Source organism: Phocoena sinus, chromosome 3 (assembly GCF_008692025.1).
Source record: "Phocoena sinus isolate mPhoSin1 chromosome 3, mPhoSin1.pri, whole genome shotgun sequence".
NCBI classification, from domain to species: domain Eukaryota; kingdom Metazoa; phylum Chordata; class Mammalia; order Artiodactyla; family Phocoenidae; genus Phocoena; species Phocoena sinus.
The window spans coordinates 24,896,360-24,924,057 of record NC_045765.1 but is presented as its reverse complement, the minus strand read 5'-3'; the positions used below and the strand labels follow the sequence as shown (position 1 = coordinate 24,924,057).

General features: G+C 51.0%; 1 protein-coding gene across 2 annotated transcripts in view; it reads right to left on the bottom strand.

Annotated features, from left to right (window-relative positions):
* Positions 1–27,698, bottom strand: part of STK10 (serine/threonine kinase 10) — a 121,244-nt gene that overhangs the window by 25,308 nt on the left and 68,238 nt on the right. For both annotated transcript variants that reach the window (XR_004349138.1, XM_032626199.1), the window contains exons 5-12: positions 26,172–26,244; positions 25,006–25,200; positions 24,340–24,421; positions 16,239–16,373; positions 14,839–15,384; positions 12,227–12,357; positions 7,665–7,788; positions 7,035–7,214 (exon numbers count right to left, since the gene is read on the bottom strand). Coding sequence is in view for 1 of the 2 variants with exons in the window: in XM_032626199.1 (XP_032482090.1) it covers positions 7,035–7,214; positions 7,665–7,788; positions 12,227–12,357; positions 14,839–15,384; positions 16,239–16,373; positions 24,340–24,421; positions 25,006–25,200; positions 26,172–26,244 (1,466 nt within the window). In the remaining variant the exon portion in view is untranslated. The remainder of the gene's footprint in view (positions 1–7,034; positions 7,215–7,664; positions 7,789–12,226; positions 12,358–14,838; positions 15,385–16,238; positions 16,374–24,339; positions 24,422–25,005; positions 25,201–26,171; positions 26,245–27,698) is intronic.

Below are 27,698 nucleotides of genomic sequence, written 5' to 3'. Positions count from 1 at the left end.
CAATATTGTTCAAATTCCCTTCTCCCTAACTTGATCCATGGATTCAACTCAATCTCAATCAAAAATCCCAGCAGAGATAGCTAGGGGGAAGCAGCCGCAAGGCACAGGGATATTAGCTAGGTGCTTTGTGACAGCCTGGAGGGGTGGGATAGGGAGAGTGGGAGGGAGGGAGACGCAAGAGGGAAGACATATGGGAACATATGTATATGTATAGCTGATTCACTTTGTTATAAAGCAGAAACTAACACACCATTGTAAAGCAATTATACCCCAATAAAGATGTTTAAAAAAAAAAAATCCCGGCAGACATTTTTATAGAAATCAACAAGCTGATTCTATGGTGTATATGGAGAGGCAAAGGAACTAGAATAGCCAACACAATTTTGAAAAAAGGAACGAAGTTGGAGGACTCACACTACCTGATTTCAAGACTTACTGTAAAAATGTATTTATCAAGACATTGTAGAACTGGTAAAAGACAGATCAAAAGAACAGCCCAGAGAGTCCAGGTACAGACACATATATGTGTGGTCAATTGATTTTGCACAAAGATGCAAAGGCAAGTCAGTGGAGAAAGCACAGTCTTTTCAACAAATGGTGCTAGAAAACTGGACATCCACAGGCAAAACAATAATGATAATAATAGTGAAACTCACCCATACATTATGCATTTAATATAAAACCTAAAATTATAAAACATCTAAACCATATGACCTTGTGTTACGCAAAGATTTCTTAGATAAGCCGCTAAAAGCACGATCCCTAAGAAAAAATGATAAGTTGGACTTCACCAAAATTAACTGCTTCCGCTCTATGCAAGACACTGTTAGGAGAATCAAAAGACAAGCCACAGACTGGGAGCAAACATTTGCAAAATATATAACTGACAAAAGTACTTGTATTCAGAATGTAAAAATAACTGTCACAGTTCAGTAATAAAAAAACAAATCACCCAGTTAAATAAGTGGGTAATAGGTTTAAACAGGTACCTCACCAAAAAAGATATGTAGATAGCAAAAAAACACAGGAAAAGATACTCAACTTTAGTCATTAATGAAATGCAAATAAAGCCACAATGAGCTACCACTTCCTATCCGAATGGCTAAAACAGAAAAAATAAAACTGATAATACCAAGTACTGGTGACGATGTGAAGCAACTGGAACTCTCACACATTGTCTTGGATGTAAAATAATACAGACTCTTTTGGGAAAGTTTGGCGGCCTCTCCTAAAGTTAAACATACACTATCATCTGACCCCAAAATCCTACCAGCTATTCTTTTTTTTTTTTTTTTGCGGTACGCGGGCCTCTCACTGTTGTGGCCTCTCCCGTTGTGGAGCACAGGCTCCGGATGCGCAGGCCCAGCGGCCATGGCTCACGGGCCCAGCCGCTCCGCGGCATGTGGGATCTTCCCAGACCGGGGTACGAACCCGTGTCCCCTGCATCGGCAGGCGGACTCTCAACCACTGCGCCACTAGGGAAGCCCCTACCAGCTATTCTTTATTGTCTCTTCTTCCAGTTCTTGGGTGTTTTCTTTCATGGTTTTAGGTTTGTAATCTGAATTCTGCCCCTTTGTTCTTTAGCTTTAATGGCCTTGGATTAGGGTTTCTCAACCTTGGCCCTACTGCCTTTGGAAGCAGATAATTCCTTGTTGCGAGGGATGTCCTACACACCAGGCAGGATGTTAATAGCATCGCTGCCCCTACCCACTAGATGCCGTAGCACCCTCTCCCCAGTTGTGACAACAAAAATGTTTCTAGACACTGCCAAATGTCCCGTGGTGAGCAAAAGAGTCCCTGGTTGAGAATCACTGTGTTAGAAGTCCTCATAAAATATCTCAAAAATCTCATTTGTGCCACTTCACCTTCCATTTCCAAGGGCTCGCTTGGATAATATGGTACTTAACCATAATTCAGCACCAGTCAGGTGTTCGTCAAAACGCCTCTGACAGCCCCATTCAAGGCATCATGCAATTGAAAGGATGCACTAGCTTAGAAGTGTGCTTTTCAAGCTTGATGATGTGGTTTTCCAGGACAGAAGATGAGAAACAGCAGTTTAGAAAAGGGTTTGGAGGTTTCTGCTAAAGGCACTGAAAACAGTAAGAACTCTTATACCACTGACAACGGAGGGAGAAAGCAAAAGAACATTCAGAGTAGAGTCACATGGAGCTACTTAGCAAAGGGACACCTGGACCTGCTCATAAGTAACCCCTGAGGACAGGGATGGACCAGCGCCGCTCTGGCTGAGGCCTATAAAGAGAGGCTTTCTACTACATGTCAGAAATTCTGCTTTCTGGTCCAACTGCACATCTTTGGAACAGTCCCTGGACTCGTTTCCCATTTTCTCATCAGAAAAAATGATCTGGCTTTTAACTAAAACTTCTAGGGTCCTTCCAGGAATATAACTCTCTGATGTTATAGAGATCCAAACTATTTAAGAAATAGTTAAATTATGTTTAATGAGTTTTGCCTAGGAAGGCAGGAAAACAAAGAGTTCTGGAAAGATTTCCTTCAAGACTGATCGAATTTGTTTTCAAACTTAGATGATCTAAGAAGTAAGTTACAATTGTCCACTGAGTTTCTCGTGGATGTTAAGTGTACTGTGTGTATGGAGACTGAGGACCAGACCATCAATTCCATTCTCATAGAACACAATTATACATTTATTCTATTTCTATATGTAGACACACACAGTACTAGATTTAGTTAATTACTTGAAACAACAATGAAGAACAAACACGTCCCCATTCAACTAGCTTACGAATAATGATTTTTCCTATATGCATACCTCCTAAATGCTGGAAGGTCATTAGTAACCATGAAAGAGGTCCCATGAGGCATCTCAAGTTTTACCCTCTGTTATTTTTGTACGTTTTCTATGCCTGAGATCACACCACGACTGGCTTTCTCACATTCAGTGGATCATAGGGAGATGGACAGGGTGAACCCTTCCTTGCTCGCCCACGTGGGTCTGTGTATGGTCTTCTTCTCCAGCATCCACGTGTGGATTCCTCTGATGCACCACTGGGCTGGCTAATGCATCTGTGGGTAGTTCAGAGCCTGCTCAACTGGGGGTCCTACTCATGCCCGCTTTTGTCCTTCACCCCTGCTGGTGCATCCTAACCACCAATCCAAGGGCGTACCCAAGCCTCCCTGCTGGGCTTCGCCAGCAGCCCTCACACAGGTGACCTTTGTGATCAAAGGTCTTCGGACTGTGCAGTAGGCAATGGCAGGACGTGGAATCTTGGGACACCTTGCGGGGGGGGGTACCATGAAGCAAAGCCCTTCACCGGCCCCCACCAGCAAGAATCTCTAGACCTTACTTTGGAAACTGATAATAATGATAATGGTAAGAATAAGCGAAAGGGCCAGCATGCAGTAAGTGCTTACCAGGTGCCAGGGGCCTGGTTCTGTCATTTAGTCTCTATCCAGAACAGCTTCATGAGTGATCCTGTCATTACCTGCTTTCACAGAGGAGACAGAGGCTCCGTGAGTTGCAGCAGCTTGCCTGAGCTCAGAGTCGGGATTCAAACTCGGGTTTCTCTGACTCCAGGCCCACACAACCACTTCCCTATGATGCCGTCCTAAAAGAACTTGCTTCTCTCTTTACAAGTGGAAAAGACCACCTTCCCCCTTTACTCCCTCTGATAAAAATGTAGTATGTTCTCAAACTTCTTATAACCATGTAACATGCAACTCTCTCCGCATTGACAGCCTCTTACAACAATGGCAAATCTGAGGACAGGGGCTGTGTAAGATTTGCTCATCACTGCCTAATACAGGGGTGACAAACAGTAGGAGCTCTAAAAATATATACTGATTAATTAAGTAACAAAACCCCTGCAGCTAGCTCTGGGAACCGGAAGCAGCACAAGCCGCCTACACTTTGCCTGGCTCCACCATGAAGCAGGTTAAAGCCGGCAGCTCTGTTCAGTCAGCGAGCCGGAGTCCTGGCAGCAAGAATGCCTCATGGGAGGACAGTGACAGGGTCACAGTCATAGCAAACGGCAGAAGCCAAAAGGGCAAAGAGGTCAAGCTTTTTCTTTCCATGAAAACTTTTTGAAGAAAAACACCCAGGGAAAAAGAAAAACCTAAAAAGTGAATCTGAGTAGAAGCCCAAGTACCAGATCCCACGCACTGCCTCAGAATTCACTGACAGGCTTGAAAACCCTCCTAGAATGCTGCCAACAACAAGAACGTCCACCTTTGTTAAAGGTCGGTGCCGGCCAAGGGCGAGGAACTCCGTGGCGACCCCTCACACCTCCCCGTCCCAGGCACCTCCTCTTTTTTCCACTTTTAAAGTCCCCACAACTCCTTCCCCCACCCACACGTACAAAGGGTGCGCGTACGTGATGGGGTGAGGCGCCAAGAGGAAACTGGAATCCGCGGGGTACTTGTTCTGGGGCAGACACTGGGTGCTTCTCATTTAATGCTCAAAATATCTGAGAGGAATGCACGGTAAACAGCACCGAATCAAACAGCAAACTCCTGCCTCTGACTCACCTCCCTCCGTGATTTGGCCCCTCTCTACCTGTCTGATTTCATCTCGTCCGAATCTCCCAATTGCTTCCTAAGCTCCTACCACACTGATCATTTTTTCAGTTCTTTCCAAGCTCTTTCCCACAGCTCAGGGCCTTTGCATATGCTGTTCCAGCCTCCTGGCATGTTCTTATTACTGGAATGTTCTTTGCACATGCCGTTCCACCCTCCTAGAAACATCCTTCTGGTCTCAGCCTAAATGTCCCATACTGATCTCTCCGTAACTTCTCTAGTTAACCAACCTATTTGCTCTCACAGCATGTACGCAATGGGCAAGTGTTTTTTTATTTGATGTTGTGCTTTTTTTTTTTCTGGTTTCCCTGGCAATTAACAACTCCTTGAGTGTAGGGACCCTATCTATTTTGTTCATTACAGTATCCCTGGCACCTCCTACAGTGCCACACATGTAGATATTCAACAGAACAGTAGCTGAATAACTCACTGTGACAGAAGGCAGCCAGAACTCAGGCAAGAACTCAAAAAATATTGCTGGCTCGGTTCCCGACCACCACAATAAGGCAAACATCTCAATAAAGCAAGTCACGTGAATATCTTGGTTTCCCAGTGCATAGAAAAAATTATCTTTACACTATACTGTAGTCTGTTAAGTGTGCATCAGCGTTATGTCTAAAAAAAAAACAACGGTACGTAACTTAAAAAATATTTTATTGCTAAAAAAATGCTCATCATCATCTGAGCGAGTTGTAATCTTTCTGCAAAAGTAACATCAAAGACCACTGATCACAGATCACCGTGACAAATGTAATCATAATGATAAAGTTTGAAATATGCAAGCATTACCAAAATGTGACACAGAGACAGGAAGGGAGCAAATGCTGTTGGAAAAATGGTGCAGAAAGACTTGCTCAACACAGGGTTGCCACAAACCTTCAATTTGTAAAAAAAAAAAAGAAAACACAGTATCTGCGAAGTGCATTAAAACAAGGTCTGCCTGTAGCTTGTCCAAAGCCCAGCAGTTCACTTTGAGCCACACAGCCGAGACTTGGAACCAAGTCTGTGCTCCCAGCACTGGGGCTGGGGATGTGCTTAGTATCAGCTTCTCCCTCGTCCCCCACACACATCTCAGCCCACTGGCCCATCTCTCAGCAGGAGGTTCAGGACCAGGATAAGTCAAGACACTCACCTCAGGCACAAGAGGGAATGCCAAAAAACTCAGTAATCAAGATAAATACAATTTTAAAAACTCAAAATTCATGCCAAAAAAAAATTATGAACAAAATTCAAATACAGACCGGGTCAAGTCCTATACTTGCAGGGCTCAGCCTCATCGCCTCACACTAACCCCAGCCCTGTCGGATCCTGCCTATTTTATTTTATTCTATTTCATTTCATTTATTTTTTGCTGCACCACGCATCACGTGGGATCTTAGTTCCCCGACCAGGGATCAAACCCGCGCCCCCTGCACTGGAAGTGCTGAGTCTTAACCTCTGGACCGCCAGGAAAGTCCCCTGCCTCTGTTTTAAATAGCTGATATTCTGTTCATCATGAATATTTTACATGAATTTTTATTTGAAAACACTGCATCAGAATATTATTTATCTTGATTATGGAGTTTTTTGGCACCTCCTTAAATTCTGTGCCCTAGACAAGTTGTCTCATCCCAGCCCTGGCCCTGCTCAGCCAGCCAGTGGCCCCGGTTCCCACAGGCAGCCACCGGAGGGCCCTTGGATACACCAAATGTCATGTCCGTCACAGTCAAGTCTAGGAGCTGGGTTCTGAGGTCCCCGAGCACCACGGAAGCTGTTCACCTGCTGCTCCCATCTGGAGATTGGGAAGCAGCCTTGATTGGTATACCTGCCCCAGGGCTTCTACCCTCCTCATCCCCCTCCTTCCTCCTGAGAGTTTAGGAAAGAAAGTCTGTCCCAGCTTCCTAGTGTCTGGCTCCACAGGGGGAGGTGTGAGCTGCTCTCTGGGACCCAAATGCCCTTCCCTGGGCAGGCTGAGAAATACGCCACCCTTCCCTTGTCTCAGGACCATCTACCTCTTTGCCACCTCCCACTTCTCCTTCCAGCTGGATGGGAAAAGAGGGAGAACAGGCACATAGGTCCAAACTAGGGGGCTGCTGTTCTGGGGGAAGGGAGAGTAGGGCACCCATCCAGCACCCACTGCCCCTCTGGAGATAGCATCTCAAGTTTCCCTGAACTGCCATCCCTTCCTTCCTCCTGCTCTCTCTCAGCGAGGGCTGCTAAGCTGGGGGGATGTACAGGAAGCTGCCTGAGGCCACATGGCGAGGGCCTGCCTGAAACCAAATCCACACAGAGGAAAGCAGAGCCCAAATGATGGGGAAGGGGCTCCTAATGGCACAGTGGGAGGGTGTAGATCCAGACATAGCTGGATGTGAGCTCTTCATGTATACAAGCTCCCCCGAATTCCCTCTGTTTCTGAGGCCAGGTTGAGTTGGGTTTTGATTACTTGCAACTGAGAGGGTCCTAATCCTCCTAGACACCCCTGCTTCCACCCAACACGTATTCACCTCCTTCTTCATCAGCTTGAGCTGCTCCTGGAACCTGGCGTAGTCCCTCTCCTGCTCCAGGCGGATCCGCTTGGCCTCCTCCCGGCGCCGCACAGCATGGTCTTGCTCCATCTTCTCCACTTGCTGCTTTTGCTGACGCTCCAGGTTCTCCAGCTCTGTGTCAAAGAACTTCTTCTTGGCCTGGAAGGAGCAGAAAGGGAAATTCAGGAAAGTCACCTTATACCTGGGAGGGAGATGGGGAAAGCCCAGAGCCCGTGCTCAGACCCGGGTTTGAATCCCAGGTCTACCACCTCTTTGCTGTGTGACCTGGGACAAGTCACTGAACCTCTCTGAGTCTTTTTGCTCATGTGCAAAAGGAAGACCAGACCATCTACCTCGCAGGGCTGTTGCCTGGGGCTCAGTAAAGGTTATGGCCCCTCTAGAGATCCTCCTGTGTGACTCAGAGGCGCATCGTGACCTTCGTGCAATGCTGTGTTTATAAGTCAACGCCTAATGAGATCAGGAAACAGAGGAATCGGGCAATTGTTGTGAATTATTCTCCATGCCCAATCATCCTCACTCTGCAACTTCCGCTCAAAGAAAACATGGAAGCAAGAAGCCCTACAGGGACCCATCTTTTCTCACGCTCACATTGATTTCTTGTTCAAAACGCTTGTGCATCTGCTCCAGCTGCAGCTCATGCTTGCTGCTCAGCTGGGTCTGGTTCCGATGCTCTTCTTTCTGGAGCAGCCGAAGTTCTCGGAGTTCCTGGCGCCTGAAGGGTGGAAGGATGTGGACATTTCCGTCAGAAAGTGCCCTCAGTGATCATATAACTCCTAGCTAGGGACACTGAAGGCTGGGGCGTGGAGAGGCGTCACACAAGACTGGGGGAGAGGCAGGACGCGAACTTAGAACTCAGACTTTACTGGACATTTATGGACGGGCAAAACATTAATAATTTTAATATATAAAGGGTGTTTCCAAATCCATAAGAAAAACAGGAATATTCTAATTTTAAAAAGCGGCACAGAACACGGACAGACCTGAAACAAAAGACAAAATCTTTAAATTAGCTCGGAGATACTGAATTACATGGAAAAAAAAAATCTATGGGGCTTCCCTGGTGGCGCAGTGGTTGAGAGTCCGCCTGCCGATGCAGGGGACACGGGTTCGTGCCCCGGTCTGGGAAGATCCCACATGCCGCGGAGCGGCTAGGCCCGTGAGCCATGGCCACTGAGCCTGCGCGTCCGGAGCCTGTGCTCCGCAACGGGAGAGGCCACAACAGTGAGAGGCCCGCATACCGCAAAAAAAAAAAAAAAAAAAATCTATGAAAAAATGCAGCAATTCTTTATGAACAGATAGGGATGGATCCCTGAATGAAAAAAGCAAGGTGTTGAAGAGTGTGGGTCTCTTATGCTACCTACCACCTGGGTGAAAAACAAAAAGGACCCTGTATGTGTGTGCGCATGTGTATGTGTGCGTTTACTTTCCTATTTAAACACTGAGTGTTTCTGGAAGGATTACACTGTAAAATATTAACACAAGGAGGGGAGCTGGATGGCTGGCAGAAAAGTGAGAGAGGGAAATTTTTCGCTGTTTACCCTCTTTTTCTTGTCGAAGATTTGAACCACGATATTACCTATTCAAAATGTAAATACAATAAAAATTTGACCCCAACCACACAGTGTACCTTCATTTGGTAACATACCTATTGTCACTGTGTGTATGTGTGTACACAGAAAAAATACTGGTGGGATAAACCCCACCAATTGTGTTTCTTTCTGGGCAAGTCCATTAAAAATTGATACGTATCGTTTATGGAATCAGAAATTAAAATGATGCAGAAAGAACTTGGGCCTCCTGACTGTGAACAGCGTCTGCAGCCTGTACCATGGCCACCCCCGCTGTGGGGCTTTCCTCACAGCTCTGAGTGGAACAGCTGCAGGAGAGGCCTGCACGCTCTCAGGGGTCGGGGGGCCTTATTTGAATCTTAGCTCAGCTCACTTTCCCTTAGGCAGTCGCTCAGTCTGTGCAGGCTCTGTTCCTGCATCTGTAAAATGGGGAGATAATCTTTACCTCTCAGGTTCTTTAAGGTTACATGAGATGATACCTGTAGTGTCTGTCTGGCACATGGCAATCACTCCCCAAGTGGTAACTTCTCGAATGATAACGAGAAGAAGAGGTAAAGGCTGCCCAGTCTCTGGGAAAAGCCAGAAATGCTTTCTAGAGGCACAGAAGAAAGCTTCCTCGGGAGCCTCTGCGTTTGGGAAGAGAGGAGGCAGGAGGTGATTGCTGAGAGCTGACAAAGAGAGGGAGACCCTGACACAAGAGAGACTAAGGCTCAGAGAACAACTGACCAAAAAACGAACAGAGAAGGAGGTAAGCAGCCAGGTTCTGACGTTTCCTCCTTGACCAACCTGAGTTCTCACAAGGGAAAGGCAGGCAGACACAGGCTTAAGAAGGAAAGAACCAGCAATTTTAGGCAAAACCAGAAGGAACTCTGACCTAGCAGCCTCAATCTGTGAGAGCAACTATCCGGTGACACCATTCAAAAGCCTACGTGTCACCCAATCCTCCGGAAATGCTAGGATGCAGGTACGACCAGGGACGTGGGCCAGAGCCCGCCACAGCTTGCAGCCTGGCGGCCTGGCCACATTGACAGGACGTGCAGACCTTCAGACCACAGCAGGCAAACAAGCAAAGCCTTGTTCTCTCACTGTGAGCACCTCTTCTCCACCGCGGCTAAATCTCACCTTCCAAACCTAAGTGGCACCCACTCCTCTGCTTGGGAGGAAGGTGGAGGCCCAGTGCCAGGGCCAGAGGCATCGCTTCTAGACAGGGTGTGCTGGGTCTGGAATTTCAACCCCAGGAACCTGAACTGCCCAGAGGCGAGGTGATGGAAAGGAAACTGAGCCCTTGGTGTCTGAAGAGTGAGGAGTACAGGTCACCTCCGAGGTGACCATTAAAACAGAAGGTGGCGTCATCGTCCAAGAGCAACCACACCCACCCCTCCCCCAGCCTCAAGCCTCTCCAGCGCACATAGATGAGGACACCAGTGTGTGCGTGCGTACGTGCGTGTGTGTGCACGCATATGCATGCACGCAGAAACTCCACCAATGAAAAGTCTGCCTCTCACCCCCCTGGCTCCTAGAGGGCAGAAATGCCCCCAGCCATCCAAAACTGTTTATGTTTGGCTTTGGGATGTCTATGCTTTTCTTTTTTTTCTCTCCTTTTTATTTTATTTATTTATTTTTACATCTTTATTGGAGAATAATTGCTTTACAATAGTGTGTTAGTTTCTGCTGTATAACAAAGTGAATCAGCTATACGTATACATATATCCCCATATCCCCTCCCTCTTGCGTCTCCCTCCCACCCTCCCTATCCCACCCCTCTAGGAAAATCAGGCCTTGTTTCTTTTTTTTTTTAATATTTATTTACTTATTTTCGGCTGCACTGGGTCTTAGCTGTGGCACGCATGTGGGATCTAGTTCCCCGACCAGGGATTGAACCCGGGCCCCCTGCATTGGGAGTGTGAAGTCTTAAACACTGGACCACCAGGGAAGTCCCTGTGCTTTTTAAAGATATGAATGTGTTTGATATGATATGTTACAAATCAATCATGAATTTAGCCTTCAAAGGCCTGGCCTCAAGGGAGATTCGTGGGTCCAAGGCCTCCCTCCCTAACTGCAAAGCCCCTCACCCCCACCCCTGGCAGCCCCCCAGCAAGCTTCCTGGTCCAGTGGAAGCTGGGTAGAATCCTCACACAGACAGAGCTTCTCACCTGGATGACCTGAGGCAGGTAAGTTCCCACCAAGAAACAGTTTCCTAGGGCTTCCCTGGTGGCGCAGTGGTTGAGAATCTGCCTGCCAATGCAAGGGACACGGGTTCGAGCCCTGGTCTGGGAGGATCCCACATGCCGCGGAGCAACTGGGCCCGTGAGCCACAACTACTGAGCCTGCGCGTCTGGAGCCTGTGCCCCGCAACAAGAGAGGCCGTGATAGTGAGCCGCCCATGCACCGCGATGAAGAGTGGCCCCTGCTCACCGCAACTAGAGAAAGCCCTCGCACAGAAACAAAGACCCAACACCGCAAAAATAAATAAATTAATAAACTCTACCTTAAAAAAAAAAGTTAAAAAAAAAAAAAAAGAAAAGAAACAGTTTCCTAATTTACAGAACGGCCGAGATAGGGTCTCCCTGAGGAGGGCTGTCAGGGCGCCTTAAAAGTGCAAAGACAGTTCCTAGCAAACAGCTTTGCCTAACACTCTCCTCCCCACACCAATCCCTTCCAGTTTCATGGGGTTTGCCTCCAAAATGCATGCTGCATCCAACCACTTCTTCCCTCTGTCTGGCCACCATCCTGGCCGGGGTCTCCCTGGATCCCTGCATCAGTCCTGCCCCACCTCTACGCCCAGATTCATACGGCAGCGGAGCTGGCTTTCTAAAGGGATGTTACCGCTGGTCACTCTCCACCTGCTTCACTCCAGCTACACTGGGGATGAAATCCACACTCTTCCACCCCTGCCCACGGGCCAACATGACCTTGGCCCTGCACGTCCTGGGACGGCTCCCCATCCTTTCCCTCCCACCTTACACTCCACACTCCAGCCCTGCCCTCTCAGGTCCCTAAACAAGCCACGCGGTCAACCCTCAGGCCTTGGCCTCGCAGGTCCCTCCGTGATCCCCCGGCTCTGCTCGTGGCCAGCTCCTCTCAACCTCCTGGCTCTGGCTCAGGGGATTTCCCACAGAGCGGCGTCCCCGACCCCGGCCCAGGGGCTCACTATCCTTTCACCCATATTATTCCCTTCACAGCATGTACCACAGTTGGGAATTATCTTGTGTGCTGTTTGTTGGCCCATGAGGTGTAAGTTTTACAAAGGCAACAGCCTCAACTACCTGGGTCACCACCATGTCCCCCAACCTGCTGGGGGGTATGGATACATGGGTGAATGGCTGGCTGGCTGGAGGGGAGGGTGGAGGGCTGGGTAGGTGGGTAGGTGATGGATGGGTGGGTGGATGGATTGGTGGATGAGGGGGTTGGGTGGGTTAGAGAATGCAGGATCTCAGGCAAAGCCAGCTTCCTTCTGTGTCCCTGATCCCACACTTGATGCTGTAGACAGACAAACAGCTCTTGCACCAGGAGGACCCACGCCCATCCCTCTCACCGCATCCCCACTCTCTCACCACCATCAGCGGCCCTTCCCGGGCTTACCTGAGAAATCTCATCTCCTCGTCCTTCTTCTCATCGTCACTGATGATCTTGGAGGTGGTGATGCTCACCTCCACGCCATCCACCACAAACTTGCGTGTCCTCTTGAGGGTCTTATTGTGCAGCCTCGAGTTCTGGCCAGGGCAGATCATCAGGCAAAGCTCAGCATCACAGCTAAGAATCCACAGGTGACACAGAGGGTGCAGCCCACAGCCCTCCTGGCCCCAGAGCCTCAGCCCCATCCAGGTAGGAGGCGACTGTCCATTGTCCCCCTCTTGCCTCAAGCTTTTCAATGGGCGGGGTGGGGGTGGGGGGGCTGAGTGTCTGACGCTGGGCCCTTTCCTCTCCCTGATCTCGCCCTTCAGACACGGCCCATCCCCTGCTCGCTGGCTGCCAGCACTCTCTCACACACAAGACGCGGCGTCAGAAAGAGCGAGCTGGGTTCCAATCTTCCCTCTACCACCTACTGGCTCTGTGACCCTGGGCAAGTCCCTTGTCCTCTCCGAGCCTCAGCTTCCTCGACCTGTCAGAGGAGGTTCCAAAGGTGCGATGGTGGTGGGGCATACACCACCACCCGGCTCGTGGCAAGGGTTCAACACTTGGTATTTATTTTTGATACTTATTATTGCAGACCACGATCTCTTTATCCTCAATGCCAAAACCCAAAGAGCCCGGAAAACCGGAGTTCATAACTGCTTTGGCAGCCAAATCTGACCTGACCTGAATTTCACAGGAGGCCATGCCCATCCGGAGCCACCATGAGATTATTCACAATCTTTATCTTTACTTTTCCCTACGAATAAGCATGCCTTTCACGTGTGGTTGCTTACACAGTGCTGCCAGAACTCCTCCAGGAGGAGTTAAGGGTATTTAAATACCCTTTGAAGGTCCTCCATCCTGATTCGGATGAGGCCCGTGGGCCTGCACGGAAGTCATCACGACCCCTCCCCTGCGACCTCTCACTGGTTTCCGAGGCCCTTCCTGGTGCAGTCCAGGCCGGCCTTTCCGAGGGCCTGCCAGCCTGAGAGTGAAGGGAGAGCCAGGGTGGCGCCCAGCAGGAGGCCTCTGCCCTCAAAGTCCACGCTGACCCCCGTGCCCGTTCAGTCGAGCCCAGCAGGCTGCCCTTGGCCCTGAGGCCTGGGTTCCCCTCCCCTGCAGGCTCCCACCTCTTCCCATAGCACCTCGCCCAGGAGCTCTGGATGCTATGGGCCCTGAAAGGTCACCCTGCAGCCCATCACCCTACAGCATCCAGCTCACGTGTCCCAGGACTCAGTTCAAGATGAGCCAGGCTAGCAACCAGAAATGCAGGCTGGCTGGAGATGGCGGGGGAGGAAGGAGGCCTGCGTGCAGCCCTCACACTAGAGCTGCTCCTGGTCACAGGGCCTCCGCCTGGGGGTAACAGGCTCCCCGTCAAGCCAAGGGTGCTGACGCAGCCGTGGACTCTTATCAGAAGAGCCTCGTTCCCTGACTCACTGCCAGCCCGTCAGCAAAGGATGTTCTCAATACCCTTGAGAAGAGGTGGGGACCCGGCTGTGGGTGGGTCAACCTTTATTTAAAAGAAAAAAAAAAAAAATTACTGTTTTCTTTTTAACCCTTAGTGTCTTTTTAAGAAGAGAAGGGACAGACCCCCTATCCTAAGGAAGATGATTATACATCAAAGCTGCTGCCATCTCCGCTTGTCCTGGTGACCTGTTAAAACTGTGCTTTCTTTCTGTTCCCAAAGCTAACTGTGCTGGCTGACTGCCTCTCCTTTGGCTCCCTTTCATTTGGCCAATGTTTTTGAGTCTCTGCTGTGTCATTTTCACCAAGTTAAGTGACAGAAGGAAAAAGAAAAAAAGATGCAGAACCTTCCGTAAATTCAGCCTTGGTTGGGGATGAGGTCCTCAGTGTGGCCAACCAGGTGACCCACAGTGAGTTCACGAAGATCTCACGATTTGTGAGATGGGCAGGGGATGCGGTCTGCCCTTCCTGAGGACAAGCAGGCCAAAGCTCCCACCGCGAGGGCAGAATGGCATGCGGGATTCAGAGCTCAGAGTCTGGAGTCTGACCAGCTCCCCACCTCCCACCTGAGCCTCTGTTTGCTGGGCTGTACTTTGGGATGATTGAAGGCGCCACATCTGTGGTTGCTTTTAAGCATTTTGCAGTACAGGCCCCGTGCTGAGCTCTCAAGTGCAGTGGCTGCTGTCATTCACAATGCTACCTCCTGCAGAACAGCCACGAGCCAGGAGGAAGCCTCGAGCCCACTCCCTTTAACTGAATCAGTCGGCAGCTGGACCACACGGCTGACCTCCAAGTCAGAGAACTTTCGCTTCTAGAATTGTCTCTCCCCCATTTTAGCAGGGCCTTTAACCAAACCCAATTTAAATGGAAACCCCAACTGAAATTAAAACCCAAACCAATTAATTGCCTGACGTGACTAAATCCCAGACCGAACTCAGATATTTGGGGGTTTAACTATGAATCAGACGGAGAGCTCTTGAAAGAAAGAGCGGTCTCATGAACTACTTATAATGGAAGGCAGCCACCATATGCCTTCAAACACCAAAACCGGGCAACAACACATTCTGCAGCGCTTCCTGCTCCGAGCCTGGGGCACGAGGGGCAGCATTAGTTACCTTGATAGACAGAGAGCCCGTCTCTCTGCTCAGGGACAGGTCGGCTGAGAGGGAGGCGCCATAGTCCATGCTCTCGGAGGTGGAGATGCTGGCACAGTCTGAGTCCCTCTTGGAAGGGCCTAGAGCCGCCTGGGCAGGGAGCTCCAGGCTGCCGTTGGCCAGCTTTTCGCCACCCAAGGTCTCCAGGGCGCTGCTGTTGGGACGGCTCTGGCTTGCTTTCTGGGACCTGCTGGCTGTTGGACTGAGGTCCCCACCCTGGTCAGTGGCTTGCTTCTCCTCGGATACCTGAATCCTGGCATCCATGGACACCGGTCGGGACTTCCGGAGGGGCACGGGCACTGCTAGGCCGTTCTCATTTCCAGGGGCCACATCTGGGGGGCTGCTGGCTTGGAGGGATGTGTCCCCAGAGGGTTGGTTGGGCCCATTCACAATGTCCTGAGGCTGGCTAGGTGGCAGTGGGGTCAAAGATGATTCTTTGAGAAGCTTGTCAGCATCGAGGCTCAGCTGACTCACCTCAGAGGATTCCCGAGTGTGGTTCCCCAGAGGCTAGGAGAAAAAAAAAAAACATAGTCAAGGCCATGCTACTGTGTGTCCGAGGCAAGAGTCAGAGACGCAGTGAGGTCAGAAAGTCAGACACCCACAAGGTGAAGTGGGCCAGGGAGGTACAATAGGTATCCCTCTCTAGTAGGCCACAGTCCTCCCCACTCCTTATTGCCTAACTAACAATCAAATTATTGTACTACTTGCTTTGAGGAACAGGTATTCCTCCTAGGAGTGGAGGCAACCGTGGCCAGCTAGATAGCTCATGCCCTGTGGCAAGGGGGCAGTGGCTACTCCGTTCCAGCCAATTGTGACAACATGGGAAAATGGGTCCCCTGTACCCAGACCCTCCAATTTTCCAAGGCAAGCTCAAATCTGGACTTGTACATGACATCTCCCAATTTTTAGATGATAACTAACTCAAATTTTTAAAAAAATCACAGAAAGGCCAAGCCAAACCTATCCAGGGGCTAGATTCAGACTATTAGCCACTTTTTTTGTTTTTTAGAGCTTTTCAGGGGTAGAAAGTACTGGAAATGTTGCTATCGAGAAATACTGTGAATAGTTGCTGTTGTGAAACGCAGTGAGAGGCCCCCGTACAGCAAAAAAAAAAAAAAACATCTGATTCCTGGTCTTCCCTGAAAACGTACAGGATTTGGTCAACACGCCCTGCTGCCTCATCCCAGCCTACGTGCGATCTTACGTAACTGGTGGCGTGGGGGCCTGTGACCTCTGAGCTGGGGATAAACAGAAGGGAACCCTTCCTGCACCGCCGGGCCCCTCCCACACCAGTCAAGGCCTGCGGGGATCCCACCCCTCCCGCACGCCCCCGCCCCCTCCCCGCTTCCTCCAGGCCTTACAGAGGTGGCATCCACCGAGTCCTCCTCTTCCGCCTCATCCCGGCCGTCTTCAATCTCCTCCATCACTTCAGCCTTGGCCTCGGCCACCAGTTCCCGCAGAGCCTTGTTGCTGGTGATGCTGCTGACAAAGGGATGCTGAGGGGGGGGCAAGACAGCTGGATCAGAACCACTGTGGGCTGGGGGGTGAGGAGGGGCAGCCAAGGCTGGGGGAGGCGATCCCCCAGGCGGAGAAGGCCAGCGGCATCCCTGAGCGAAACGTGAACGTGAACTTGGTCAGGCAGACCCAGAGGCAGCTCAGAAAGTCCTGTGTGTGGTGGAAAGTGAGCCAGCTCTGCCACTCACCAGCTGTGTGACACCGAGCAAGTCCCCTTCCCTCTCTGAGCTACAGGCTTCTTTCTCACCTTTGAAGTGGAGACAATAATGCCAGACCCACAGGGAAGGCATGAGGATGGAATGAGATCACGTGCAGGGAAGAGCTTAGCCCGAAGCGGGAGCAGAAGTAATGTTTCAGGAGGTCTGTTTGTTAATTTACTTTTTTAAAAGGTTTTCATATACGGTTTAAAAAATATAATAGATACAGTATATACATGCGTATACACACATATACTTTATTGAAGAATTACTTACACACAGTAAAGTTCACACATCATTAAGCTCAGGGACTATTTCCATACGTACACACCTGGTGTAACCACCACCCAGCTTAAGACACAGACCATTTCCATCACCTCGAGAAGGTCCCCATTCCCCGTACAGTCAACCTCACTCCCCACAGCCACCCAGCTCCAGAGACTAGGTTTGCCTTCTCTTTAACTTCATCTGAACAGAATCACAGAGTTCGTATCCTTTTGTGGTTGGCTTTCTTCACTCAACGCAAGTTGAGCTGAGACTATGAGATTCGCCCACCCTGTTGCATACGTCGGTAAACTCTTCCCTTTTGATTCCCGTGCGGTATTCTACCACGTGACTCTGTCACGGTTTGTTTATTCTTCCCGCTGTTGCTGGCCATTTGTATTGTTTCCCACTTGGGGCAACTATTAATAAAGCTGCTATGAGCACGCTCGTATAGGTCTCAGGGTGGATGTGTGTGTTTGCAAAATCTCGAGGCCAAGCAGTGTACGTTCTATTCCTAGGTGTTCACAGAAATGCCACATCTTTAAAAAGTGAAGGCTCTTTCACGGACCTTGGAAAACACCAAAGCTTTTAAGACCTCAGCAGATGGTAAATCAGCCCGAAGATCTCCCTGGTACAAGTCTGTCTCTGAGCATCTTGTCCCCAGCACCAGGTTGTGGACAGGGACAAGGGATTCCTCAATTCCCCACACCCACTTAGAAAGGCATTGGCAGGGGCAGGGTGGGGCGGTTGTTAGGTTGGAATTTGCTCATTTGAAATGCGCAGGAAGGCTCTGATGAAATTCACTGTTTTTACTGTCAGTTATCAGAGGAGGAACAGTGTCAACAAGATTGCAGGGAAGTATTTAAATGACTAAAGAGAATAAATTTTCTTGAAAACACCTTGAAAACACATTCACACCTGATAGGTCCACTACAAATCATTCCTATCTGCTTGTTCATTCTGATCTGTTTAGTACATTTGTGGAAGGCCAGAGGCAACACCCTATTCAACCTGGGTACCCCACTCTGCACACGGGAAAGCAATACACCTCACTCCTTTTAAAGAGCCCTGTCATTCAGATCTTCCTAAGCCAGCCTGACTTTCTCTAGTTAGTCCAAACTAGTAAAGACGTGAAGAATTTTATTTCTTATCTTTCTCTCCCACACACCCCCCCACCCCGTTCATTCGTTGATTCATGCCTGAGCCCCATGTTGAGGCCAGTGATGTGCCAGGTGCTGAAATAAGGCCAAACAAGGAGACAGGCAAGCTCCCTGGCCTCGGGGGCTCGCAGCTGAGCGGGAAAGACAATGGGTACGTAACCAAACGACAAGATCATTTTTCAGATCAGGTAATAGGATAGGCTGGAGGAACATGGGCCTGGATTGGTGCAGTGGATGGGTGGCCGGAGAGTCTGCCTAGGTCTTTGGGCAGAGGGCCCTCCTTGGAGGTGACATTCAAGCTGAGCCCTGAGGGATGTGAAGGGGCTGGCCAGAGAAAGATCTGGGCACAGAGAATTCCACGCAGGGGGAGCAGCAAGTACAAGGGCTGCAGTGATATAAAGAGTAACCCTTTGAAGGTATCACTCTGGCCGCCGTGTGGCTCCAAAAGGTCTTGAAATGGATATTAATAAGGAGGTACTAATTGTGAGAGGCAGGAGAGTACAGCACTGAAGATTGCTGGCTCTAGACTCGAGAGCCAGGCTGCCTGGAATAAGATCCCACTTCCAGCAACTCGGGCAAGTCACTCAACCTCTCTGAGCCTCAGTTTGCTCATCTGTATACTGGGAACAATAGTATGGCTGTTCTAAGCATTGTAGTAAGAGCTCAAAATACAGCAGCCGTCATCTGTATCATCACCACCACCACCGTCATTACTACCGCCACCATCATCACCACCATCACTACTGCCTCTGCCATCACCATGCCTACCATTACCACCACTGCCACTGCGATCATCACCACCATCACCAGCAGGAGAACCACAGTCAGAGAAGCCTTTAAGCACCAGTCTGCACTCCCAGCCATTCCCATCCCCTCCTGCAGCCCCAGAGTGCAGCTTTTTGGAACTGAAGGTAAGAATCAGATCCCAAAGCTTCCCGAGCTTCACACTGCACAACCTCGCACACGTGAACTGGAGCAAGAAGCCACGGGACACTTCACTGCAGTTGCTGAAGCAGGTGTGGCAGAAACAAATAATGCAAACACAGGCTTCTGGAAATACCAGGTTTTCATCGGGCCATATCACATATTGACCAAATTAGTGACTCTTCAGCTTGGCCAGGAGCCTTGCTTTCCTGAGGCTGAACATCTTCCGCATGGCCTCCCTTGAGCAGCCCGGGGTCTTTAGGAAGCGGAAGGGGAGGCATGGGGAAGAAAGCCTCTGACAGAGGGGCAGGTGAGCAGGGCCATTCCCCTGTACGCCAAGGTCCTGGAATCCCCGGGCAAGAGGGGCTGGCAGATGCGGCAGGCCCTCCTGTGTCTGATTAGGCCCGGAACACTGTTCTGTAAACTGCTCTGGGACACAAAGCACAGACCACCTCCTCCACTGCATCAGCTCTGTTACTTCCAGGGTTGTGTTTAGAAAAGACGTTTCAACCGCCAAGCTGCCAAGAGGCCCATTAGAGACAAAGCCCAGCACAGAAGGGTACGGGGCCTTCCCCGGTGGCCAGTGCACTGTGCACCTCCACAGGGACAGGCTGGTCCGGGCACATGGGTCCCTAGAAAGGTGCTCGGTCAACCCCGTGGAAGACCCAGATCAGAGGGAAACTCAGCCGACCGCTCCTTCAGGAAGAGGAAAAGCTGTTCTGTACTATCTCTGCAGGGAGCCAGCCCCAAGGTGCCACAGAGCTCGCCAGCTGGCACCCACCCTCTGGCCAGGACCTCTCCTGCCATCTACCCAGTCATCCTTCCCAAGAACTTGAGCCTAGTTTTCCTCTGTGTGCTTACAAACCATCAGCCGGGATGTCCCACACTCCAAGACTGGCTTTAGAAAATGCCTAATAACACTTCCAAGTTTTCAGGTGTCAGCATCTTTCCTTCAGTCCTCCTTCCCTCCCTCCTAACTTTATTCCATCTCTCTTTCTTTCCTTCATTCATTCAGAGAGGCAACTTACTAGAGTGGTCAAAAGAACAGGCTCTGGAACCAGATGACCAGGATCAGAAATCAGCTCTGTCGCTTACACACTGTGTGACTTTGTGCAGGCTACTTAGCCTCTCTGTGCTTCAGTTTTATCATCTGTTTGACAGAGATCCAAACAGTACCTATTTCATAGGGTTGTCTTGAGGATTAAATTAGCTAACATTTGCTAAGCATTTAGAATAGAACCTGGCATGGAGAAGAGGTTACATAACATTTAGTTAAGTAAAAATAAGTAAACGTATTTAATGAAGGCCCTCTCCATACCAGGCACTATTCTGGATGACTGGGGCACATCAGTGAAAGCAAAAACGAAAACGAAGACAAAAACAAAGACGGCTGTCCCCAGGGAGCTGACATGCTAGTCAGGGAGATCAACGATAAACTTAATAAACATGTAAGTTATATGCTATAAGTGCTATGTGCCATGGAAGAATCAAAAGTAGGGCAGGGGAGGAAGAATTAGGAATGTGAGGGTGCAGTAGGTTTTAAACAGGGTACTTGGTACAGAGGCCTCACTGAGAAGCTGCCATTTGAGCAATGACTTGAAGAGAAAGAGTCAGCCATGGAGGTGTCTAGGGGAAGAGCATCCCTGGCATAGTGGACAGGCAGTGCAAAGGCCCTGAGGCTGGAGTGTCTGAAGAGTAGCAAGGAGGCTGGTTGGCTGGGGAAGAGTGAGGGGACAAGAGGAAGAGAAGTCTGAGGAGTCAAGGTGGGGCGGGCAGACCTTGCAGGACCTTGCAGGTCACTGAGACTGTGGATTTTACCCTGAGTAAGATGGGAGCCATTAAGGGGCTCTGGACTCAGGAGGTATAGGAGCTGACTTATGTTTTTCCCTCTGGCTGCAATGGAGGTGGTGAGAAGTGGCTGGATCCTGGGCATGTTCTGAAGCCAGGGACAACAGGATTCCCCGGTGGAATGGATACAGAGTGTGTGAGAAAGAGAGGGGTTAAGGATGCTTGCGAGGTTTGGGGCCAGACTGCTGGCAAGGTGGGGCTGCCATCGAATGAGACAGGAAAGCCATCGCTAGAGCATACTTGGGGAAAGATGGGGGCGCTCGGTTGCGGATGTGTTAAGTTTGAGATATCTACGGACACCTAAAGGGGTGGAGGGTAAACAGCCAGATACAAGGGCCTGTGGGCGAGGAGGACAGTCCGGGCTGCAGGCAGAAATGCGGGAGTCATGGCAAACAGACGAGCCCGTCAAGGTGACGGAGATGGAGGAAAAGGCCCTGGCACACTTCACGTTAATGAGCTGGAGAAACAGAAGGCCAAGGAGACAGACGAGTGGCCAGTGAGAAGGAAGGAAACCAAGAGAGCGTAGAGACCTGACATCAGGCGTTGACAGCCAAGGGGAAGAGGGTCGCCTGTGGCTCTGCTGAGTCCAGCAAGACCAGCACCGAGGCCTGAGCTGACCACGAAGTCCAGAAGGTACCAATGACCTTGACAAGAATGCTGGGCTAGAACGGGGTGGGTTGAAGAGCAAATTCAACACGTGCACGCTGCGCACCGGATGTGTGACAGCCACGATGCTGAAGACAGCGGCTGGGTACAGAATCGCATCCACCCACACACTTCCGTGATGCAAGCACGACCCTCCCACAGAGGAGGAAACTCAGGCTCAGAGTGAGGACCGCTCGGGTTTCAGGAGGGCGAGCCTGATTTCCGAGACTGGGTTACCACCAAGTGATACGGTCCCAACAAAATATCCATGCGAGCGAATGAATGGATCATAAACCAGCGGGGGCATAAGTCAGTCAGCTGAAGGCGGGATGCAGGGCAAAAGGAGGGGCCAGGAGGAACGTGGGGGCCGCAGGCAGATGTGAGGCTCTGGAGGGTGTGCTGGCAAGTCAAGGTCTGCGCTTCCCTGTGGCCACTCCAAGTCAGGTGACCTCTGCAGGCCACTTCCCTGCCCTGAGCCTCAGGGTCCTCACCTAAGGCGGTAACGATGCCCCACCCTCCCTAACTCAGGGACGAAACAGGCACGTGGAAAAAACTGACGGCAGCCTAAGCTCTGAAAGGAGCTTTCTTTGTCTGGAGGGATCTCTACTTTCTTCTGCAACCTTTCTGTCTCGGTGAAGAGTCCTCTGACAGGACGTTTTTTTTCTCCACTATGGAACGGAAATTCCTGTCTCTGGCTGAGGCTCCTGGGTAGCCACGAGGGGATGAGGGACAGCTGGTCTCTTCCTGGCAGCATATCCTGGAGGCCGGATGTATCAGGCCAGGGGGTGCCTGCTCACGGGAAACAATTGGCCCCAGGAGCTTGGAGCTTTTGTATCTGACAGTGACGGCAGGCCCACGCACCCCCACCCCTGGTTGGCCTGGTCCAGTCCCTTGCCGACGCCACCCACCAAGCACCGCAATACCCCGAAAAGAAGGCCTCTGGGAACTCCAGCCGTGTGCTTTCAAATGCAGTGCAGAAATCTACAAGGAACAATCACGAGCCCCAGCAGACAGACCCCATTCTGCATCGCCGCTTCTTTCCATTGTTTACTAATTCAGTTCAATGCATCAGCTATTCACTGCGCACAGCACTTAACAACTAAGCTAAGCGCTTTACAGTGTCTCCTCACTCAACCCTGTAAGGGGGGCCTGGCTATCATCCTCACTTCAGAGTGAGAACAGGGTCACAGAGAGGTTAAGCCCCCTGAGCAGGGTCTCACAGCCAGTAAGTGGCAGAGCTGGGATTTGAACCCAGGACTTTCCAACCCCAGTCCCACACTGAATCACTGTGCTACACACCCCAGAGAGATGCACTGTGGTCCAGAGTGCCAACCACAGCCCCAGCACCTGGTGCACAGTTAAGTCGGTGCTTGGGAGAAGCGGCTGAATGTGAAGAAAGACTCGAGTACACGGTGGAGCGTCGGGCCCCCTTTGCTCCCACAACACGAAGGGGGATGGACCAGAGTGGACAGGCCACATCACCCAGGCCCACTTCCTCTCCCGCTCCCAACAGCATTGGTGGTCCGGGGAGTGGGATCAGCCGCGCTAGAGACACCGGGTGTTTCCAAACATAGCTGCAAACACTCCAACCCTCACCCCGCCAGGACACGAGGCATCGGCCCGGGGCAAGGGCAGCTCGCAGCTACCTCCAATATTTCAAAGAGGTTCAAGGAAACAGTCATCCACTTCCCCACCTGGAGGCCGTTCCGCCGGATGCTCCCTGAGACAGCTGTCATCCTGGCTGGTCTTGGAGATTCCACACCCAACAGCCAGAGGGAGCCTTGTAAGTGTAAGTCAGATGGTGTCTCCCTCTTCCAAACCCTCACGGGTGCGCCATCACACACAGGGTGAAGCCTGCATCCTCCCGAGGTCCTGCATGACCCACCATGACCTGGTCCCCCTCCTCTGTGAAAGGCCTGCTTCCACCGTTGGTCTTTCTCCAGGAACTTGGATTTCGGAAGGGTTCCCCCCATTAACTGATAAGAGGGACCAGCTCTGCCTGAACTGCTAGCGACGTGGCCCATGCTGAACGCCTGCCAGACGTCTGCAGTCTGGAACGCTGCCCGTGCCAGGCAGAGGCTGCCCACGTGGCCAGCCCCCAGTGAAACCCTGGGCCCCGAGCTCTCCAACACGCTTCCCAGGTAAACAACACCTCACACGTGTCACCACAACGTACAGCTGGGGGAACTAAGCACAGACCGTGTGACTCCACTGGAAGGGGACTCTGGAAGCTCCTGCCTGGCTTCCCTCAGGTGCCTTTTCCTCTGTATCTTTTTGCTGTAGTAAGTCATAGTGGAGAGTACGACTAGGTGCTGCGTCCCGAGTGTCCTCTTAGGGAAGCACTGAACCCGGGGGTGGGCACGCCCCCGTACCGCTCCGATCTCATCTCCAGCCCTGCCCCCCTCCTCACCCCGGCTCCTGCACCCTGGCCCCCCGGCTCTCCCGGCTGTATCGATCGTGCCCCCATCCTAGGCCTTCACCCCTGCTCCTCAGCACCATGTGCCTGGCCCCCTGGCCTCCTTTGGGTGTCTGTGCACAGAGCCCCTTGTGTCCTCCTTTTATAGGAGAGCAACCAGGTCCCCCTCCCCTGTGCTGTTCTCTTTTCCTCCACAGCCCTGCTCTCCACCTGCCACGTACACTATCTGCCCATCAGCTGCCTGTCTCCCCCACTGGAAGGTAAGCTCCTTGAGGACAGGAGTCTGGGGGCTCCCTTACCACAGCCAGCCCTCCCCGCACAAGGGCCGGCACGTGGCAGGTGCTCAGGGAATGTCGGCCAATGAGTGAACAGCTGTGCACACCATCGCCTGGGCCGGGGGAGGACGAACCCAGCTTCCAGGTCACGAGTGATCTGTCCACAGGAAGGGCTGGGCAGAGGGACAGGCAGCCACCCGGGAGAGGGGACCACTCACCTCCAGGAGCTGTGCAGCGCTGGGCCGGGTCTCCGGGTTCTTATCCAGGGCCGTCTTCAGGAAGTCTCGGAACTCCGCAGACCTGGGAGGACAGACAGGTAAGCTGGGAGCGGGCGAAAGCCGAGAAAACTCCCCACCATCACTGACTCCACTCTCCCGGGAGGCGTGTGCTTCCCAAACACGCCCTTCAAAGGACAAAGGGCGCCTTTATAAGCTACATGGCAGAGGCGACGGGGCCTTCAAGATGCCCTTCTCGTCACAGACGTCACCAACAGAGAGGATGTGGAAATCAGAGGAGCAGGGACTTGCCCGAGGGCACACAGTGAAACACAGCAGTGCTGGGGTTCGAGCCCCAATTCCCAGCCCAGGGCTGTGCCACGTGGCTGCTGGGGCTCATGTGGGCTCTTACTCCTGCAGTGGGATCCGGCTTATCTGGGTTACCCATTCTCTCTGATGGAGAGCCCATGTCCACAGCACAGAGGGAGGAAAGAGCCAGGAGGGTCCAGGGAGCTCAGAGAGGCCTGCAGACCCCCAGGCCCAACCGCTCCCCAACTGCAGAGCCCAGCAGCAACGGCAGAGCCCTGGCACCCCGCATCCCCCCACCCCGCGTCCCAGGCCCGCTGGCCGTCCAGCAAACACCCTCAGGCAGGCCTCCTGGCCACTTACCACTTAGAAGGCGTGAGTAGCGTGGGAGGGTCTGACTTGGCAATCTTGAGCAGGACCCGCATGGGGTTGAGCTCGTGATGTGGGGGCTCGATCTGGGCCATCTCAATCAGAGTGATGCCCAGGGACCAGATGTCGGCTTTGTAGTCATATGGGGTGTCCTTCATGGTCTCACACATCACCACCTCGGGGGCCATCCTGAACCAACCAAGGGACAACAGAGGGCTCAGATCCTGGCCTCCACAGGCGCTTCTCAGAGACTCAGGGTCAAGGACCAGCACAAGCCAACATCAGGGGGTTGGCAGCACTCCCGAGTCATGATTTTCATTCCTTTCCATCCCACTGTCTTTCTTAGGACCGTTTTCTCACACAAAGACGCCTTCCAAGCAGCTCCAATGCCCAAGTCCTGCTGCAGTTCTGATTCCTACCACGAGATGGCAGCAACAATCCAGAACACAGGGTCCTGGGGAAGGGGTGGGTGGGAGCAGTGGGGAAGGTGCCCAGGAAAAACTGGGGGCGGGAAGGAGGGTGAAGAGAACACAACGGCACAGAGAGAAGGGATGGGAGAGAAAAGGAGAAAGAGGAATAAAGGGGCAGAGAGAGAAAGAAAGAGTGAGTAATAAGCAAGAAAGGAGCCTCACTCCATGATGGGAAGTAAAACAGAAAGTAGTTAGGTGTGAAACTGAGAGAGGTTTTTTTGTTTGTTTGCTTGTTTTTAAAGTAATAGTTTTGGAAAAGAAGGAAACACAGTGGACTGGATAAGTCTGGGGAGATTTCATATAAGCACAGGAACTGAACTTGTATTGTTCATCTTCATGGCCCTCACCCTACGCCTGGCACTCAGTCAAGAACCGTTTTTCAGGGGTGTCAGTTCTTATTAACGGAGCATTTTCTATATGCACCATCCCATTCAATCCCCACAAGAGCCCATTATGTAGGTGCTATTATACCGCTGATTTTACAGGTGAGTAAACCGAGGCACACGAAGCTGAGCAACATGGCCAAGGTCTCAGCGCTAGTGAGTGAGGGGATCTGGGCTCAGACCCAGCAGGCTGACGCAGGAGCCCCTGCCTCTGTCCTCTCTCCTCTAGACCAGCCAGAGGAACCACGGAGAGTTGGAGGTGTAGCGTTCAGTCCACCATCCCATTTCCAGAAGCTACACGACTTACCAGTAAGGCGTTCCTATGAAGGAATCTCGTTTCTGCAGAGTCTTCAGATTCTTGGCAGACACACCAAAGTCAGCTGCAAGGCAAGAATCTCAGATCGAGTACTGGATGGACATTCCTCCACCCACAGCCCTGGGGCATGGACTCAGAGACACATGTTCCAAATCAACTAACAGGATGCCATTTTCTATCTAGCAAACTAGTGATCATTAAAAAACAATAATACCTACTGCTGTAAGATGTATTGAGACATACACTTTCCTACTTGCTAATAAGAATAGAAACTGAAGGGGACTTCCCTGGTGGTCCAGTGGTTAAGCATCCACCTTCCAACGTAGGGGGTGCAGGTTCGATCCCTGGCCGAGGAACTAAGATCCTACATGCCGCGGGGCAACCAAGCCTGCACAACGCAACTAGAGAGAAGCCCGTGCGCCGCAATGATGGATCCCAGGAGCCGCAGCTAAGACCCAACACAGCCAATAAATAAATAAATAATTTTTTTTTAAAAAAGAATATAAATTGGAGAGGCTTTTAGGAAAGCAGCTTGGCAATAAATAGCAAGAACCTTTCAAATTATCCATACTCTTCTGGTGCAGTAATTCCAAATCTAGGAACCTACCTTAATGGAATAATCGGGTTTTTAAAATTTTTATTTATTTATCTTTTATTATTTTTGGCTGCATTGGGTCTTCGTTGCTGCGCGTGGGCTTTCTCTAGCTGTGGCCAGTGGGGGCTACTCTTCATTGCAGTACACGCAGGCTTCTTACTGCGGTGGCTTCTCTTGTTGCGAAGCACGGGCTCTGGGCGTGAGGGTTTCAGTAGCTGTGGCTCACAGGCTCAGTAGCTGTGGGTCGCGGGCTCCAGAGCGCAGGCTCAGTTGTTGTGGCGCACGGGCTTAGTTGCTCCGCGGCATGTGGGATCTACCTGGCCCAGGGCTCGAACCTGTGTCCCCTGCATCGGCAGGCGGATTCTTAACCACTGCGCCACCAGAGAAGCCCGAAATAATCTTAAATATTAAAAAAAATATATGCGTAACGATATTCACCGAAGTGCCATCATAATAGAGACGAGTTAAAAACAATCACAGTTGCTTGGCTTTCAGGGAGTGACTTTAAAACTTCTTGTATGCAATATATAATATATTCTATATTTTCCAAAAAGAATTTAAGGGACTCTCCTGGAGGTCCAATGGTTAAGACTCCACGGTCCCAAGGCAGGGGGCCCAGGTTCGATCCCTGGTCGGGGAACTAGACCCGCATGCATGCCACAACTAAGAGTTCGCATGGCACAGCTAAAGGTCCCACACGCTGCAACTAAGACCTGGCACAGCCAAATAAATAAATCAGTAAATAAATATTTTTTTAAAAAGAATTTAAGATGGTGTATCAAATACACACACACACACACACACACACACACATACACACACAGAACAAGATGAACTAGGAAATTAGGAGAGGTAAGAAAGAAGGTAAAGGGTAAACAACTGAACAGATTAGGAAAAATGTGATACACACACAGTGGAATATT